The sequence below is a fragment of the Plectropomus leopardus genome, chromosome 4 (genome assembly GCF_026936395.1).
Source record: "Plectropomus leopardus strain MGB_pleo_1.0 chromosome 4, ASM2693639v1, whole genome shotgun sequence".
NCBI classification, from domain to species: Eukaryota; Metazoa; Chordata; class Actinopteri; order Perciformes; family Serranidae; genus Plectropomus; species Plectropomus leopardus.
Window position 1 is genome coordinate 29764262 of NC_142179.1, and position 15791 is coordinate 29780052.

General features: G+C 39.6%; 1 protein-coding gene across 3 annotated transcripts in view; it reads left to right on the forward strand.

Moving 5' to 3' along the window:
- The window catches only part of dock5 (dedicator of cytokinesis 5), a 49620-nt gene extending 34045 nt beyond the window's left edge, over nucleotides 1-15575 (forward strand). For 2 of the 3 annotated variants that reach the window (XM_042487931.2, XM_088077069.1), the window contains 21 exons: nucleotides 5-63; nucleotides 318-472; nucleotides 602-687; nucleotides 1073-1229; nucleotides 1364-1404; nucleotides 1489-1579; nucleotides 3069-3188; nucleotides 3528-3617; nucleotides 4155-4259; nucleotides 4520-4661; nucleotides 6907-6988; nucleotides 7101-7185; nucleotides 7373-7459; nucleotides 7569-7745; nucleotides 9653-9736; nucleotides 9824-9961; nucleotides 10195-10367; nucleotides 10531-10675; nucleotides 12092-12251; nucleotides 12503-12621; nucleotides 12743-15575. In XM_042487931.2, the coding sequence (XP_042343865.1) occupies nucleotides 5-63; nucleotides 318-472; nucleotides 602-687; nucleotides 1073-1229; nucleotides 1364-1404; nucleotides 1489-1579; nucleotides 3069-3188; nucleotides 3528-3617; nucleotides 4155-4259; nucleotides 4520-4661; nucleotides 6907-6988; nucleotides 7101-7185; nucleotides 7373-7459; nucleotides 7569-7745; nucleotides 9653-9736; nucleotides 9824-9961; nucleotides 10195-10367; nucleotides 10531-10675; nucleotides 12092-12251; nucleotides 12503-12621; nucleotides 12743-12844 (2398 nt within the window). In that variant the 3' untranslated portion in view covers nucleotides 12845-15575. The remainder of the gene's footprint in view (nucleotides 1-4; nucleotides 64-317; nucleotides 473-601; nucleotides 688-1072; nucleotides 1230-1363; nucleotides 1405-1488; nucleotides 1580-3068; nucleotides 3189-3527; nucleotides 3618-4154; nucleotides 4260-4519; nucleotides 4662-6906; nucleotides 6989-7100; nucleotides 7186-7372; nucleotides 7460-7568; nucleotides 7746-9652; nucleotides 9737-9823; nucleotides 9962-10194; nucleotides 10368-10530; nucleotides 10676-12091; nucleotides 12252-12502; nucleotides 12622-12742) is intronic. The other variant, XM_088077068.1, reaches the window with a different exon arrangement.
- The last annotated feature ends 216 nt before the right edge of the window (nucleotides 15576-15791 follow it).

Here is a 15791-nt window from a genome sequence, read left to right on the forward strand (position 1 = left end):
ACAGATATGGAGACATGAGGAAGACTATTGGGTTTAAGATCAGAGATATGTGGTACAATATTGGTGAGTATTTTGCTCTGTCCGATAATGCTGCTATTATCATAGAGTTTCTGGCATTGTTTATTCGATGCCTGCCAGTAATGCAAGAGGGATAACGAGACAATATTTTTTTATTGTCCAGTTTCAGAGTGTGTTGTTGTTTTGTTTACCACGTTATTAGATTTGTCCCCTGTTTGTCAAGAAATGAAGATGCAGCTTATTGCCTCCTCCAATCACACTATGATATTTCTGTGAGATAATGTTTTGTTGTCCCTCAGGCCCCCACAAAATGAAGTTCATCCCAGCCATGGTCGGACCCATTCTGAAGGTCACACTGGTACCTGAGCCCGAACTGAGGAAAGCCACCATCCCCATCTTCTTCGATATGATGCAGTGTGAGCACAACTTCAACCCCGGACGCACATTTGAAACGGTAAAAAAAATCGACCAAAGAAGTTCAAAACTTTTTCGTTTGGATCCGACTGAAGCCGCTCCTGGCTAAGTATGACATTTGTGATGTGTATGATGGTGTGTGTTTTTAATTCCCCTCTTATCTTCGCAGTTTGAGAACGAACTGATAACAAAATTGGATCAAGAGGTAGAAGGAGGCCGAGGGGATGAGCAGTACAAAGTCCTGCTGGAGAAAACGTAAGGCAGAGGAGCAGATCAAACAGAAAATATTTCTTTTGCTCTGAAAGTTCTTTAAGTGGTACAACGTACCGATCAAAAATCCTTTTATTCTGTGTGATAGGGAATTCACATAGGACTGCTTCTAAAATACAACAAAGGCATTTATGATTGTGTTTTTGAAAAAGTCCTCAAGGAGGCAGAAGGACAAGACAGTCTGTTAGAATTGTAAGCAACCTCTAATCAATAGAAACCCCCTCGGGGACAGAAAGTACGATCTCAAAGAATTGCAAAAACAGATTTTAATGTGCTTGTCAGTAGGAAAGGCAAAGCTTTGGCATGCTGATAAACTAGAAATAGCCCTTTACAGCTAAAGAGAAGCTAAAGAGTTTGTTTGTGTGTGCAGGTTGCTGGAGCACTGCAGGCGCCACAGATACCTGTCACAGTCAGGAGAGGAGCTGGCTCTGCTGCTGAGCAGCCTGCTGGAGAATCTCCTGGCGTACCGCACCATCACACATGATGAAAGTCCTGAGCACCGCATGAGCTGCACCGTCAATGTGCTGGTACGTCCTGTGCCTATATTTACAAAAGGGTTAACACTGTTTGTACATGTACATAAATCGGTTGCCTGTGCTGTTCTGCAAATTGGATCAGAGAAAATGTTGTTGAGAATGCAATTAAGCTTTTTCTCTTGCAGAATTTCTACAAAGAAAAAAAGAGGGAGGACATTTACATCCGGTGAGTCATGAGAGAGAGACACAGAGCATGTGGTTCTTGGAGCAAAGGGTTAATTGTGTCTAACTAATGTGTTCTTGTGACCAGGTACTTGTACAAGCTGCGAGATTTGCACCTGGACTGTGAGAACTACACAGAGGCGTCCTACACTCTGCTCTTACATGCAGAATTACTGGAGGTCTCTGATATGTCACTGTCTTTTTTTTTTCTTTTTTTTTTTTTTATATTTGAGCTGTTTAACCTTTGCTCAGTGGTGGAATTAGTATTCAGAGCTTTTACTTGAACAAAAGTAGCAATACTTTAGTGTGAAAATACTCTATTACTAGTAAAAGCATAAAATATACTTACCAAAAATGAAAGTACCTACTACTACTACTTTGCAGAACCCCCCATTTGAGAATCATATCTTATTGAATTATAACTATGAATGCATCAATATGTACATCATCTTACTGTTGCAGATGGGGAAAGTGAGGCTACATCAATTGTATACATATTGCTGCAGGGCGTTACGCAGAACTCTGTAACTAGTAACTAACAATGGTTAATTAAATGAGTGTAAAATTTCGTTGTTCAAGTTCAAAATATTACTTACTAAAGAAAAAATACAAAATTACAAAAGTAGGCTAACACTATCAGAACATACTTAACTGAAAGCAAAAACAAAAATTTTACTGGATCGTGATAAGTGATTGCAGCTGGTAAATGAGGAGCTAATTGTAATTGTATACACTTGAATAGTCTAATCATTAACAATATATGAATGTATAAGTTGCTCTATTTTTGTATCAATATTCTGAATCTGCAAAGTAACTAAAGCTGTTAAGTAAATGTAGCTGAGCGAATAATTACATTATTTGTCACTGAAATGTGGTGTAGTAGTATTAAGTAGCAGAAAATTTAAATACTCTAAAGTACAAGTATCTCAACATTGTGAGTAAAAGAATACTTCACCCGCAAGTGTGTACAATATGTATGTCAATTACTCACTGCATGTTATGTTGAATTTGTGATTTATTTTTCTCTCATGTCCCCATGGTAAACAAAGAATCCAAAAGGGGATTTTCAATTCTTTGTGAATTGTAGTAAACAGGGACCACGTTTAACAACAGCAAACTATACCAAAACATCAGTTAAACAAACTCTTACACCACTCAGACATTCCTCATTTTATGATCAATATTTCCCAAATGCTTGCATTTTCACTAAAACATCGTGATTTAAAACACTTTGGCCTACTAGAGGCAGCCCCTCTGAGCGTGCCTGAGCATGTGCGTTTGTATGAGAGCCACTTGAAATGTTTTTTTCAACGTGTATAAAATCGTAATGATTTAGCGAAAATGCATGCGTTTGGGAAATACTGAGCATATGACTGGATACTGGCACTTGAATTGTTATTGTCTTGATACAGTTTTATTGAACAAGGTCCCTGTGAACTTAAATTCATCTAGAATGTTTGCCTTTTTGGATTCTCCGTTTACCGTGGAGGCATGGAAGAAAAACAGTTTTCTTTCACAAATTCAAGATAACACACCAGTTATGTAACTAATGTTCATAGTCATTCTGTGAGTGAAGTACTCCCTCAAGTTCACTACTAGAATAAATATACTTGCTTATGTTTTCATGCTTCTTAATGTTTACCTGAATGATGATTTATGGCTCCCCAGTGGTCTGACAAGCCTTGCGCGCCTCATCTGATAACTGGAGACGGGAATCATGTCTGGACCCAACAAGAGCTGAAAGAGAGGCTCTTCCAGGAGATCATATGTTATTTGGACAAGGGCAAGGTGAGTATTAACTGCTCTGCATGTGAGCTACTCTCAAAAGTTCAGATTCTAGTTTTTGCATAATGCATAAGTTACCCAAAGAAAAGTCTGAAATCTCCCTCCCCATGTGCCAGTGTTGTGAAACTAGTGGGGAAGTTACTTAAGCTCTGTGCTGTGTCAGTATTTAAATCTCTCTCTGGCTGCCACCTATCAACTGTCTTCCCTCAAAGCCACGGCGAGGTGGGGGCTTCACAGAGGACAGCCGTGGGAGCCAGATGGCGGAGTCTAGCTTGTGCTCCTGTGTCTTTATGTTTTTGTTTTATGTCCCCTTTTAACTGAGCGATGCACATGTCTTCTCAGATGTGGGAGAAGGCCATTGAGCTGGGCAAGCAGCTGGCCAAGATGCATGAGAGCCACATGTTTGACTTCATGGAGCTGAGCCAGCTGCTGGTAAGAGGACGAGTGCATTGTCATTCTGCCTTACAGACAAAATTCTCCCAAAAAACCTCAGAAAAGGCAGCTTTATAAACTGATATATATACAACCTAAATCTAGGTGATTTTATTGTTATTGTCTCAAAAGACTATTGAAATTAGTCTACTAAATAGTGGACAGGACTTGTTTTCCAGCTTTTTCAAGGCTGAGTGAAATTGGATGAGAAGATAGAAAAGAGATAAATGTGTTGTCTTGTTTACAGAACTCATTTTCACCCAGATAGCGTCAGCTGATGCTGTGGAGTTTGAATGTATTATGAAGAATCTATTTATAAAGTCTCTCAGCGTTAGTAGTTTGGTACGATTGTGCTCCAATAAGCTTTTCTCATAATTACATAAAAGCAAATGAGAGTAACCACATTCTCTTTTTGAATATGTTATTTGAATTCATTTATTATGAGTGCTTTTATTTTGTAACCACTTTCTAAGCAGACTAATTACAACACTTGGTGTATGCACTGCAGCCTTACGTCTTCTTTTTTCTCCGTCATAGAAAAAACAAGCCCAGTTCTATGAAAACATAATGCATGCTATGCGGCCACAGCCGGAGTACTTCGCTGTGGGATATTATGGCCTTGGATTCCCTTCTTTCCTCAGGGTAAGGAAATGATTACCTGTTTCAATAAATAAAGAAGCCATCATGCACCGAGCTTATGCAGTGATCTGGCTTTTTTGCGGGGCAATGTGTAATAATGTCGATAAAGGTTATTGGCTTTTTGATGACACAAGAGAATGTCAGTGTGAACACAGTCCTGTCACGGAGCTGCATAAGCTCACCTCTTATATATTATGGAAAGTAACCTCCGTCTTAGCTCTAGCTTCTTATTGAGTTTCATTTCTTGAAATTTTCTGCCACAGAACAAGATGTTCATCTATCGAGGCAAAGAGTACGAGTGGCTGGAAGACTTTAGCTTAAAGTTGCTATCCCAGTTCCCCAATGCAGTGAGGATGACCAGCACAGCGCCCCCTGGAGACAACATCAGCAACTCCCCTGGACAGTGTATCCTTTATATTAAGCTACAAGGTAGCCATGTGAGCAGCTTGGCTCCTGTGAAGGCAGTAAGGTACACCTTTGTGGTTTTATGGTTTTATGCGAAATATCTCAACAACTATTAGATGGATTGATTGATTGATTTAAATAAAATAAATACACATGTGAATATCCACTGTTGGATACATTTTAAACACTTATCTAAATATGGACATCATCCGGGCAATATTTAAAGAGGACCTATTATGTTTTTTCTTATTTTTTAGTCATATTAATTTAATGTTACAGTGTTCGATATATAATTACATGGCCAAAGTTTAAAATAATGAGGTAAACGTATGCAAAAGTAATCCCTGTGAGGAAAAAGGCTTCTTATCATTCTGAATGGTCTGTCTCCACCAGTTTTCTATGCCTCAGTGCTGGCGATTGCCATGACTGGAGGGAATTCTGATTTTTGGCTATTCATCTGTCCATTGTACATCTGTCCGTCCCATTCATTTGAACACAATATCTCAAGAAGAATCATTTTTAATACTAAAACATTCACTTTAAGTGAATCAAGGATGAACTGAATCGAATTTGGCGGTCAAAGGTCCCCGTGACCTCACAAAGCATGTTTTTGGCCATAACTTAGGAATTTATATACAAATTTTGAAAAAAATCCACACAAATGTCTAACAGAATATAATGATGGAGTGAGGACATGTTGTATCCAAAAGGTCAAAGGTTAACTTCTGTGTCACCAGGGGGAAGATGTGTGTGAAATATTCAAATTTGCATAGAAATTGATGCAAAATGTAACTGCAACTTAATGGGTTTGCGGAAGCATACAGCCATGAGACGGTAATTCTAGTTCTACTTGACGCTTGATTGTGATAGATTGCTTTATGGTTTGTTTGTTTTTTTCCAAATGCAAGTTATTTGCAGGTGTTTACATTAGGTAGCCTACACTGCTGCATGAAGCCAAATGCTAATGTCAGGGAAGCATGTTATCTTGGTTGCTTATGTTGCTGATTTCTCCCCGATTTTGGATCAGATACCTGCTGGAACATGTCTGGTTGAGAAGATTTTTGTTATGAAGTTTTAATTGCTGATGTTTCACAGTAGAAAGTGCTGCTATACTCCATTACAGTCATTTTCCTGGCGGCTGTGATGATGGTGCAGAGATGCTGAGAGCAGAGTGAGCTTTTTGGAGAGGGGGGCTTAAAGAGATGTGCTAAAATGGAGTGTCTCAGACACAGTGTGAAAACATGTGTTCCAGCCTAGACTGCATGAGGAAGATAAAGTGGTTTTTGAAAAGGCAATACTTTACCCAAAAAAGTGACCATTTGCAAATCAATTAGTCATGCTGTGTTACCTTGAATTTGTAAAGAAAACTTTGTTTTTCTCGCATGCCTCCTTGGGAGACTGCGAACATATTGATAAATTGATGGGGATCACATTTTTTACAACAGCAAAACTATATACAGTAAAACATCCATTTACAAACTCTCAAACAACTCGTGTGGTATAATCCAAGTCTCATTTATCCACTCAGATGCTCAGTACTTTGCAAACACATACATTTTCATTAAAACAAACATAGTTTTGTAGTCTGGCTTGCAAGAGAGACTAGATAAGTTTCACCTTTAGTTCAGCTTGAAATAGCAATGATTTAGAAAAAAATCCATGTTTGAGAAGAGCCGTGAATAAGACTGGAAAAATGAGACATTATACTGCACGTTTGTTTTCATATGGTTTTGCTGTTTTTAAACATGGTCCCCCAAATAAAAAAAAAAACCTTTTCTGAAGAGGCGTGCAAGAAAATCAAATTTTTCTGCATGGATACAAGGTGACACGGCATGATTAATTGATATAGTAATGATCAGTTTTTGGCTGTAGAATTTCTTTAAAGCATGTACATATGTTCATGTAGAAATCCAAAATACGAACCTGAAAATGAGCATAAAATCATCCCTTTAAATGTGTCTGATGCTTTGTTTTTTGTCCTTTGTGTCTATTGCTTGTCAGCAAGTGTTAGCATGTCACACAGAAGTGGTGAACATGGATAACGTCTGTTTAATGTGAGCACGTAGGCATGTTTGCAGTTAAGCTCAAAGCACTGCTGTGTGCTGAGTGCAGCCTCACAGAGCTGCAAGCGTGGCTGTAGACTTGTTTGACATTCACTGATTTAAAAATAATCTGATTCAATGCAATGTTGCTTTGTCTGCTCCTCCACAATATTCTTGCTCTTATCCTCAGCTGAACTTCACAGACATCCAGTGCTTTACTGTCAAGCCTGTTCTCACCGTGCCGCACCAGTTTAAAGACAAGGGGGTTCCAGAGCAGATATTAAAGTGCGTAACAGAACACTTAAAGGCTGATTTATCTTCTCGTGAATACCTTGGGATTTATAGTTCTCTGGTCAAACAGCTAACTCACCGCTGTCCTTCCCTGTTCTTTTCGCAGCTATTACAGAACCAATGAAGTGGACCAGTTCCAGTATTCCAGGCCCTTCAGGAAAGGTGAAAAGGACCCAGACAATGAATTTGCAGTAAGCATTTTTAAAATTTCCTTCAAAGCAGTGAGCTCATATGTATAAGCACACAGCCATAAATAATAATAATAAAAAAAGAAGCATAAACAATCCTGTGTGTATGTGCGTACCTCACTCTGAAGATTAATAAAGACATAAAAATGTCACTCTTTAATATTGTATTGATATTTATTCTGCCCTACAGACCATGTGGATTGAGAGAACAACATACATTACAGCCTATCGCTTCCCGGGGATTCTCAAATGGTTTGAAGTCAAATCTGTCTCAGTGGTAAGAAGCAACCGTGATGCTTAAACTTTATTGATTGTTTCTTTTTTCCTGTCACTTTAAAAATCCCTTAAATTCACATCATTCTTCATGTAATCCTCCCCATGCGCAGGAGGAGATCAGTCCTTTGGAGAATGCCGTAGAGACCATGGAGATGGCCAATGAGAAGCTGAGTAACCTCGTACAGCAGCAAGCCTGCGATCGCTCACTGTCCATCAACCCATTGTCCATGATGCTCAGCGGCATTGTCGACCCTGCTGTCATGGGCGGATTCTCCAACTATGAGAAGGTTTGACTTTTTGGTTTAACTGGACAGTTTTTCATCAGTGTGCACAGATGCACATTTGAAGTAAGACAGTCACTATGTAAGAGTATAGAGCCCCCCAAAATGTTCCACTAGCTGCGTTTACACGGACGCTAATATTCCACTAATTATCAGAATATAAATGCCTCATCTTACTACCGCAACTGGAAGAGACTGGCATGATTGGAAGGAACTTTTAATTGGGTTGAGAGGGGTGGTGCAAACCCTCAATAATCCGTTCAGTAGCAAAATATAAGCACCAAATAGCCATGTCAATGCCTGTATTTGATTTTTTTCTCTCCGTTAGGCATGACTATATTTTCTGCAGGTATTTTGCCTGACATAGGGGTAACATTGGGTGACGTAGGGGGTGCTTGTGCTGTTTTAACATCCCTTCTGACTTTGACAGCGAATTGTTCATAAATTCAAAAAATATTTAGTGCTTTGCAAGTGCCACATTCTTATGCGTGTGCCCTTTTTTTTTTTTTTTTTTTTAAGTTTTTTTAAATTTTAAAACAGTTTTAGAACAGTTTTTATGTTATGCTTTTGTTACAAGGTGCAGTGTGGAGATATAACAATGGTCTATTGTTACCTGGAGCAGTAGCCTGCAGATGAGACGTTTAGGGAACATTAGTAAAGACCATCTGTAATTTATAGAGAGAAAATGCTACTGAAATAAGGTGTTACAGAAAATAACCTGGGTTACGCTTATATTCCTAACTACGAAAATGCATTAATGGGCGAAACCATACACTGTATATAAAGATGGAGGGCGCGTTTCCACTTACCCCCAAAATGAAGCCAAAATTTCCCAGATACAGCAGCTGCCATCTTGTGCTCGTAACATCATTTGGAGTCAGAGTCTGTGCAGTAGCGATCTTGTGTTCCTTGCAATACACTTGTCTCACCAATCGAGAGCAGCACCACTGATCTGAGCATGCTGATTGGCACAAACTGCTGTCAGCCATGACCTCAAACCCCCGCTTTTTAGTATCAGCTAACTAATTAAAACCAAATTTATCAGAAAAACAATCACCTGAACAAACAGTTATAGCGTTATAAGAACTACCCAAAATGATAGGACCAATATTTGGGAAAAATGTATTCGACATGTAGGTTTTAGTTTGGTTCATGTCCTATTATTGTGAACTTGGAGGGGGCGGAGTTTATGACCTGTACTGCAGCCAGACACCAGGGGGCAACCGGGATGTTTTGGCTTCACTTTTGGGCAGCTGTCATGTTGTGTATCTTAATATACAGCCTTTGAGTGGAACCACTTCTTCTCATTCTATATTTTATGTATTGAAACAATTAGATTCTGTAAATGAAGATGGCAGTCTGTTATATTTCTGGCAGATTAGAACTACTTTGCACAAGTCAAAAAACTTGCATTCTGATTTACTGCTTCAGGGCGTATAAATGCACATTTTATTGGATCACTTTGTTTAGTGTCCATATTCATTTAGAATCACTAATCAGATTTTAATGGGACTGAAGAAATATTGTCCATGTAAGCACAGCTACTGTCTCACTGCTTCTGCACTGCACTGTATTTGTTAGATTTGAGCTGTTTACTAAATCCTATTCATGTTGTGTGCACAGTTGGCTCTAAAGTAATTAATTTGGAAGGGAATATACTGCCATCAAACATTGCCAAACTACACTAATAACAGATAAATCATACAAGTGTAAACATTAATATACATTTGTGAATCCCTTTTCATCATCATGACTTCCGGCTGGCCTCAAGCCTGTTCGAGCAACCAAGTTTTATTCATAAGGGATCTGCTGTGGCCTCTTTGTCATGCTGTGAAAACCTGTTCATTATTGCTTGCAGCTACATTTTAAGAGTTAAGCTGCCCAATTTTCATCACATTTTCATCCCTCTGTAGGCGTTCTTTACAGACACCTACATCCAAGAGCACCCAGAGGACCATGAGCGCATTGAAGTCCTTAAACATCTCATCGCCCTGCAGGTGAATCCTTCCACCATCATTGTCACTGACACTGGCCTCACAGCCGAGCACGTTTTGTAATACTTAAGTGCCCGTCTCCTCCTTCAGATCCCTGTCTTGGCAGATGGGATTCGCATCCACGGGGAAAAGGCGACGGAGCAGCTGAAGCCCTTACACAACCGTCTGGTTACTTGCTTCCAAGACCTTCGGGAGAAAGTGGAGAAGCATTATGGCGTCATAACCTTGGTGTGTTGCCAGCCGCAAACTCAATTTAATGTAAGAGGGTGCCAACTTAAGCTATTGGCCCTCTTGCCTTCCTATCAAACGCTTCTCATTCAAAGCAGAGTGTACGTTATATTTGCACAGGACCATAAATCTTCCTTTAGCCAGTCCATCGCCGACCCGAGTTTTGCCTGTCATTGTGCTCCTCCCCTGCCAAGATTCCCCCGATGATGCTTAATCCCATTTGTGTGTCCCAGCCCTGCTCTCTCACTGAGAGGAAGAAGAGCCGCGTGGGCTCGGTAGTGATGCCCTACATCCTGTCCTCCACCCTGCGTCGCATGTCTACTGTCTCAACCCTCTCCAACGCCTCCTCAGGCCTCTCCAGCGGCTCCGCATCCTCAGATGGACCCTCCTGCATTTCCTCCCAAGAGTCAGTCCCTGCATCCTCTCCCTGCTTCCTTTGTCTACCTTTTTCCCCCATCTGGTTTTGTCTGACAATGTGTTGCCATCACTTCAGAGACTGCTTTCTCTTTTTTCTCTTTTTCTCAAATAAAAATGTCTCCCTTTCTTTGCCCCTGGTTATTCACAAGCAGTTCCTTGTTGTGCCGTCCCAGCGATCGCAGGACTTCGGTTTTGTCCCGCTCGGAAGAAGACAACAGGATTGCTAGAAAGAACAGGAAGGAATGGAGCGTGAGCAAATCCCAGGTCCTACTGGAGAGGCCATCTGATGCAGATGAGGTAAGGCCTCATGAGAGGGTTAGGGATGCAGGGAGTTTGAAATTCTGGGCTGATATATTTATGTAAACATGAGTATTTATTTTAAAGAAAGAAATATAAATTATGAATAAATAACTCAACTGTTTTAAAGTCAGTCAGTTTTTCATAACACTATCTTGAGCACAAATTCAATTACACACATTTATGAAACAACCTTTTACATAACCTTCTTTCAAATAAAACCTTTAATTTTTACTTTTTCTTTTTAGATAAATGCTTCTAAAGTGTTTTTACAAGATAGAATGTCACCCATCAGTTTTATATAACTGTGAAACATAAAAATGTTTCTCCTTATAAAAAAAACTCTATTCAAGTGTTTCACTAAAATCTACATTTTAAAAGGTTACATTGAACATATTCATATGAATTCGCTCTTTACCACGTAGCATTATCAGGGAAAAGAACCTGGTGCGTCCTTTGTGATAGTGAGTTAGTGAGATAGTGAGTTAACTGCTTCTTTTGCAGAATGTGCACAAAGGCTGTTTTTCTTATTAGTACAATATAGCAAATGCAATTTAAAAGCTATTTATAAGTTCACTGCACAAAAAGCAAAAAAAAAAAAAGAGACAAAATGTGTAATATTTTTGGTTTTCAAAAGAATTGTTTACAACATTATTTTTGAGGGTAACAAGTCTAAATGATTACTTTTTATTCTTGAAATGGTATTTTAAATTGAAAAGAACAAAGGGTAGGCATATATATGCTTTTGCTTCTGCCTGAGCCTTTACAGTCACTTTATTCATAGACAGTTGATTTTGTTTATACAGTTTGTATTGTTTGTACTTATTGTGTTATGGGTGATGACTGAATATAAAAAAACACTGCACTTCACTATCGTACCTAAGGCGTCTTGGGGAAGATCTCTGTTCGTCCCAAACACCTTTTCTCTTTTCCCTGAGGCGACCGGATGCCGGCTGCTACTAGCCATCTCATCACACAAGAGTGAGATCACAGAGTACACACATTGTATTCCTCTCGTATCTGCTCATTGATTTAAGTTTGTGGCCATTAGTCTTGAGTCCTGCTTTTTAGCCTGCACAACACTGACATGACAAAACAGAAAAACATCAGCCTCTGCCATCTGTCATTGTCATCTTATTTGCTGATAGGCCAGTATAAGGTAGATATCAGCCGATACTGTTGTTCAGCCGATGAATCCCTGCATCCCAAATTCAGGTGCTATCTTGGTATAAATGTAATGCCATTTTCATTTCTGTGACATCACACCTCCGCTCAGGTGATTATATAAGCTGTTTACAAAACCATATCATCCTAATATTGAGTTTGTGTTACTCAGCTGTGGATTGGGAGTTGCTCCATTATGCTCGGCTGCTTTACATGGAAGCCTATGTCTTTGTTTTCTGCTGTTTATTCCAGACTCCTCCAGAGAAGCAGCAGAGACCCAAGAGTTTACAATTAGGGGACCGGCGGCTTACCCTCTCCCTGTTCCAGGGTGTTTCATCCCAGCTCAGCCTGTCGAACCCTCTCAGCCCACTACCTGCCTCTCCACACACACCTCGCACACCACGCAGCTCCAGTATGTAACTACAGCTCTGACAAACACTGCACTGCATGCCATCATTTTATATTCTTTTTAAAAAAATATGCCTTGCACACAGAAAAAGGAAGAATACCATGCCTGCTAACCTTGTGTAAGCACATTCTGGTCTATAGCCCTAATCAGGTCACACACACACACACACACACACACACACACACACACACACACACACACACACACAGACAAATGTGGTCTGAAGTGCTTTTATTTCTTCTCTCCTGTGGTAGGTTTTTCGTCGCTTCTCAGTGACAATGATGTCAATAGCATTGACACCCCAGGGACCCCCCCACCCATGCCTCCAAAGAAACACCCGCACGAGATTGACAACCTCGGGTTCTCTTCAGAGGTACATCTGCTTGGAGAAAATAGCACCCCCTCACTAATGCATATTTAATGACGTGTAAACGTTAAAATATTCTGTTTTTATTTTTATTTAAAGTCCTAACGTGAACCCGCTCTCCCCACAGTTCACTCCTCCGCTGCCAATGAAAATTGAGAGCAAGCCTCCCCCGCCTCCTCCGAAGACGCGGAAGTCTATGTTCCCCACATATGAGCACACCCCCCACTAGGGCTACACCTACGCACAGGCTTTAAAGTTCTACTAATACTCTGATTTGGCTGTGATGAAAGAGCAGTTTCATCCATAGCATTGTGGAGAAGCCGCAGTAGGGTACAGATGCAGGACCATCTTCGTGGCGTGTGTGGAAGATTTTTTAGCCGAAGCAAATTCTTTCTGATGCAAGTCACTAATAATTCCAAGCAGTCCCTTTGATCTCGAGTTTTAGCCGATGTTTTGTTTTTAAGCCGCGAGGAGGAATGTGGGGTTATTGTCGTAAGAGGGTACTACTGCGCAGAAATGGATATATGACTTTGGGTACATGAGGTCACTGCAGCCTTTGATTCAGTGTGATTTTTAATGAAACAGTGATTAGTTTTTTTTTGTGTTTTTTTTTAAGAAAATTTAGTATGTTGTACAGACTTTATCACTCGCAGGGAAAAGGAATGACCAATGCTGCATTGTAATATTTAGCTTATATGTGCTGGAGTGACACTGGATGATTTCTTCCCCCCTCATTTGCTGTTAGCCAGCGTTCTATATGAGCTGGAAAAGCTGTGTTAGATACATGTCGAACTTGATCAAGAGCAGGGAATAAAATGTACAGAATGTAACAGTTTGAAATGTAGTTGTTTTGTGTCCGATAAGGGTGTTCAGTAATGTTATGATCAAACCCATTTCCCCAATGTTTTAGAGACACTGGATGGCATTAATGAATGTGTTGTTTTGATGTTTATGATGAACTGAAAACTGTAACTGATGCTTTCAAACTGCATCCCGCTAATGATGATGTTAAGTGGAAGTACTTTTTTCGTTAAAGGGATAGTTTGACATTTTGCAGATTACACTGTCTTGCTGATATTAAGTTGTGAATATCGACGCTTTTCTCACATCTCTATGATGAATACGGAGCTGGAGCTGATAGCCAGTTAACTTAGGCTTGCATAAAAACTGGGAACAGGGGGAAACAACTAGCCTGCAAAAGTAACAAAATCGTCCCACAAGCACCTCTAAAGCTCATTAACACATTTTATCTGATTTGTATCATATTTAAATTACATTTGTAGTTTTGCAAGGGTTAATGTGCAATTGCCAGGCAACAAGAGAAAATATCAGGAAATCCCTGCTCCACAATAAAAAAGTACTCCAGCACTTAAACCTTCCATTAATCTGCTGATGCTTTGTTTTTTTTGTAAACAAGTGAGATTTAACGTGTTGAAAAATGAGCTTTAGGTGGATGTATGCAAATTTTTTTTACCTTCACGCAGAGCTTGGCTAGCTGTTCCCCCTTGTGTCCCAGTCATAGACTATAAACAATGGACGAAGCTACCGAGGGCCTTAACACAATGTAAACGGGTGTTTTATATGAAAATGCACACCCTTGCATACAGTTGTCATTACCATTGAAATATAGAGACCAAAACCATTTTCATACCAGGCTGTAAACATGTTAATTTCTGTTTTAGAGTCTAACATACATAGGTGTCTGTGGGGATTTACTCTGTTTTGAAGCCAGTCTCAAGTGGCAATTTAGTGAATAGCAGTTTTTGACACTTGCACATTTTCTTCATTTTTTCTTGTAGGCTGCCTCTTGGTCCAAGTTCCAGGAAACAGTGCTGGGCTTTGAAGCCAATTAATATACTTGGTGGAATTACAGCTTCCTGGTCCACCACATGATGCCATGGGGTGCAAAGAGTTTCACACAGGCTAACGTTGTGAAATAGATGTCTGCAATTGGACATTCTTTTAGCAGCACACCCTGTAAAATGACTCATTTCACTTTGGGATTTGAAAGTCCAGAAGTGCCGCACATTTAAATTATTTTGTCCCCGTTCAACTTAGCGGAGAGCTAACCAATGCTAGCTGCTCATTCTGCGAAAAGTCTGTAGTGCTTGTAGTGCCCAACGATGCGGAAAATGTGGGTATTTTATGCCCAGGAATCCATATTTCTGAGCTTCATGCGCCACTGAGAAACTTTTACAGTGAATGAACAGGGCCCTGCGTCCAACGCTGTATCCAGTGCTCTTGATACATCCATGCCTTGTCTCCAGTCTTTACTCTAAGCTAAGCTAACTGGTGGCTAGCTCCGGCTACGTCTTTACAGGACAGACATAAGAATGTCCTTCATCTTCTCATTTAACTCTCTTCAAGAAAGTAAAAAGCGTGCTGGTAACATGTCAAACTGGTCCCATAAAGAACCCTAAACGCTGTATGGTACAAACATAAGTGCCTTTGAAGGTCACTTTAGTTATATATTTCAGGTCTTGGCAGATGTTTTTTTTTTTTATCAGTTCATTTTTGTAACTTAAATTATTGCTTTTCATTGAGTTTCAATATTCCCATCATTTTGCACACACAGTGTGTACACGTTTTTTGTTTTTTTTTACGCTGCATAAATTCAGTCAAATTTCAACAGACTGCTTTAACTGTGCGCTGATTGAATCTTTTTTTCAAAGAAGCAATATAATGTGTCTTCAGAGTGCTAAATCTATGCATGCAAGCTGTTTTATAAAATGATCAAATTTCATTGATAATTAAGTTGTCAGTATTGTAGTTTCAAATGTTTTTTTTTTTTTTTTAGATTTTAAATTGTTCTACAAGGGATTCACTTTTTGTACAGTACACATTTCCAAGCAACAAAGAAATTTTATACAAACAACGCCTCAAGAGATATATAATGATCCTTTTTTATAAACAAGCTGATGTTGACTGAACAAAAATAAAGACTTATTAAAAGAGCAGCATATCCCTAGTTTTTGGTGACATTTATTATTTCAGAAAGGCATCTTTCTCATCTCTTGACCACAATCCTGTTTACACGGTGAATACAGATTACTCTCCTTGCTCTCACTGGAAACTGCGCTCGCACAAACAGTCATTTGGACGCTGCTGATAGCACGAAAAATTACCCTTTTGAGCTTCCATCTAACAAACTGGCATGGAACTGGTAATTTATGCAT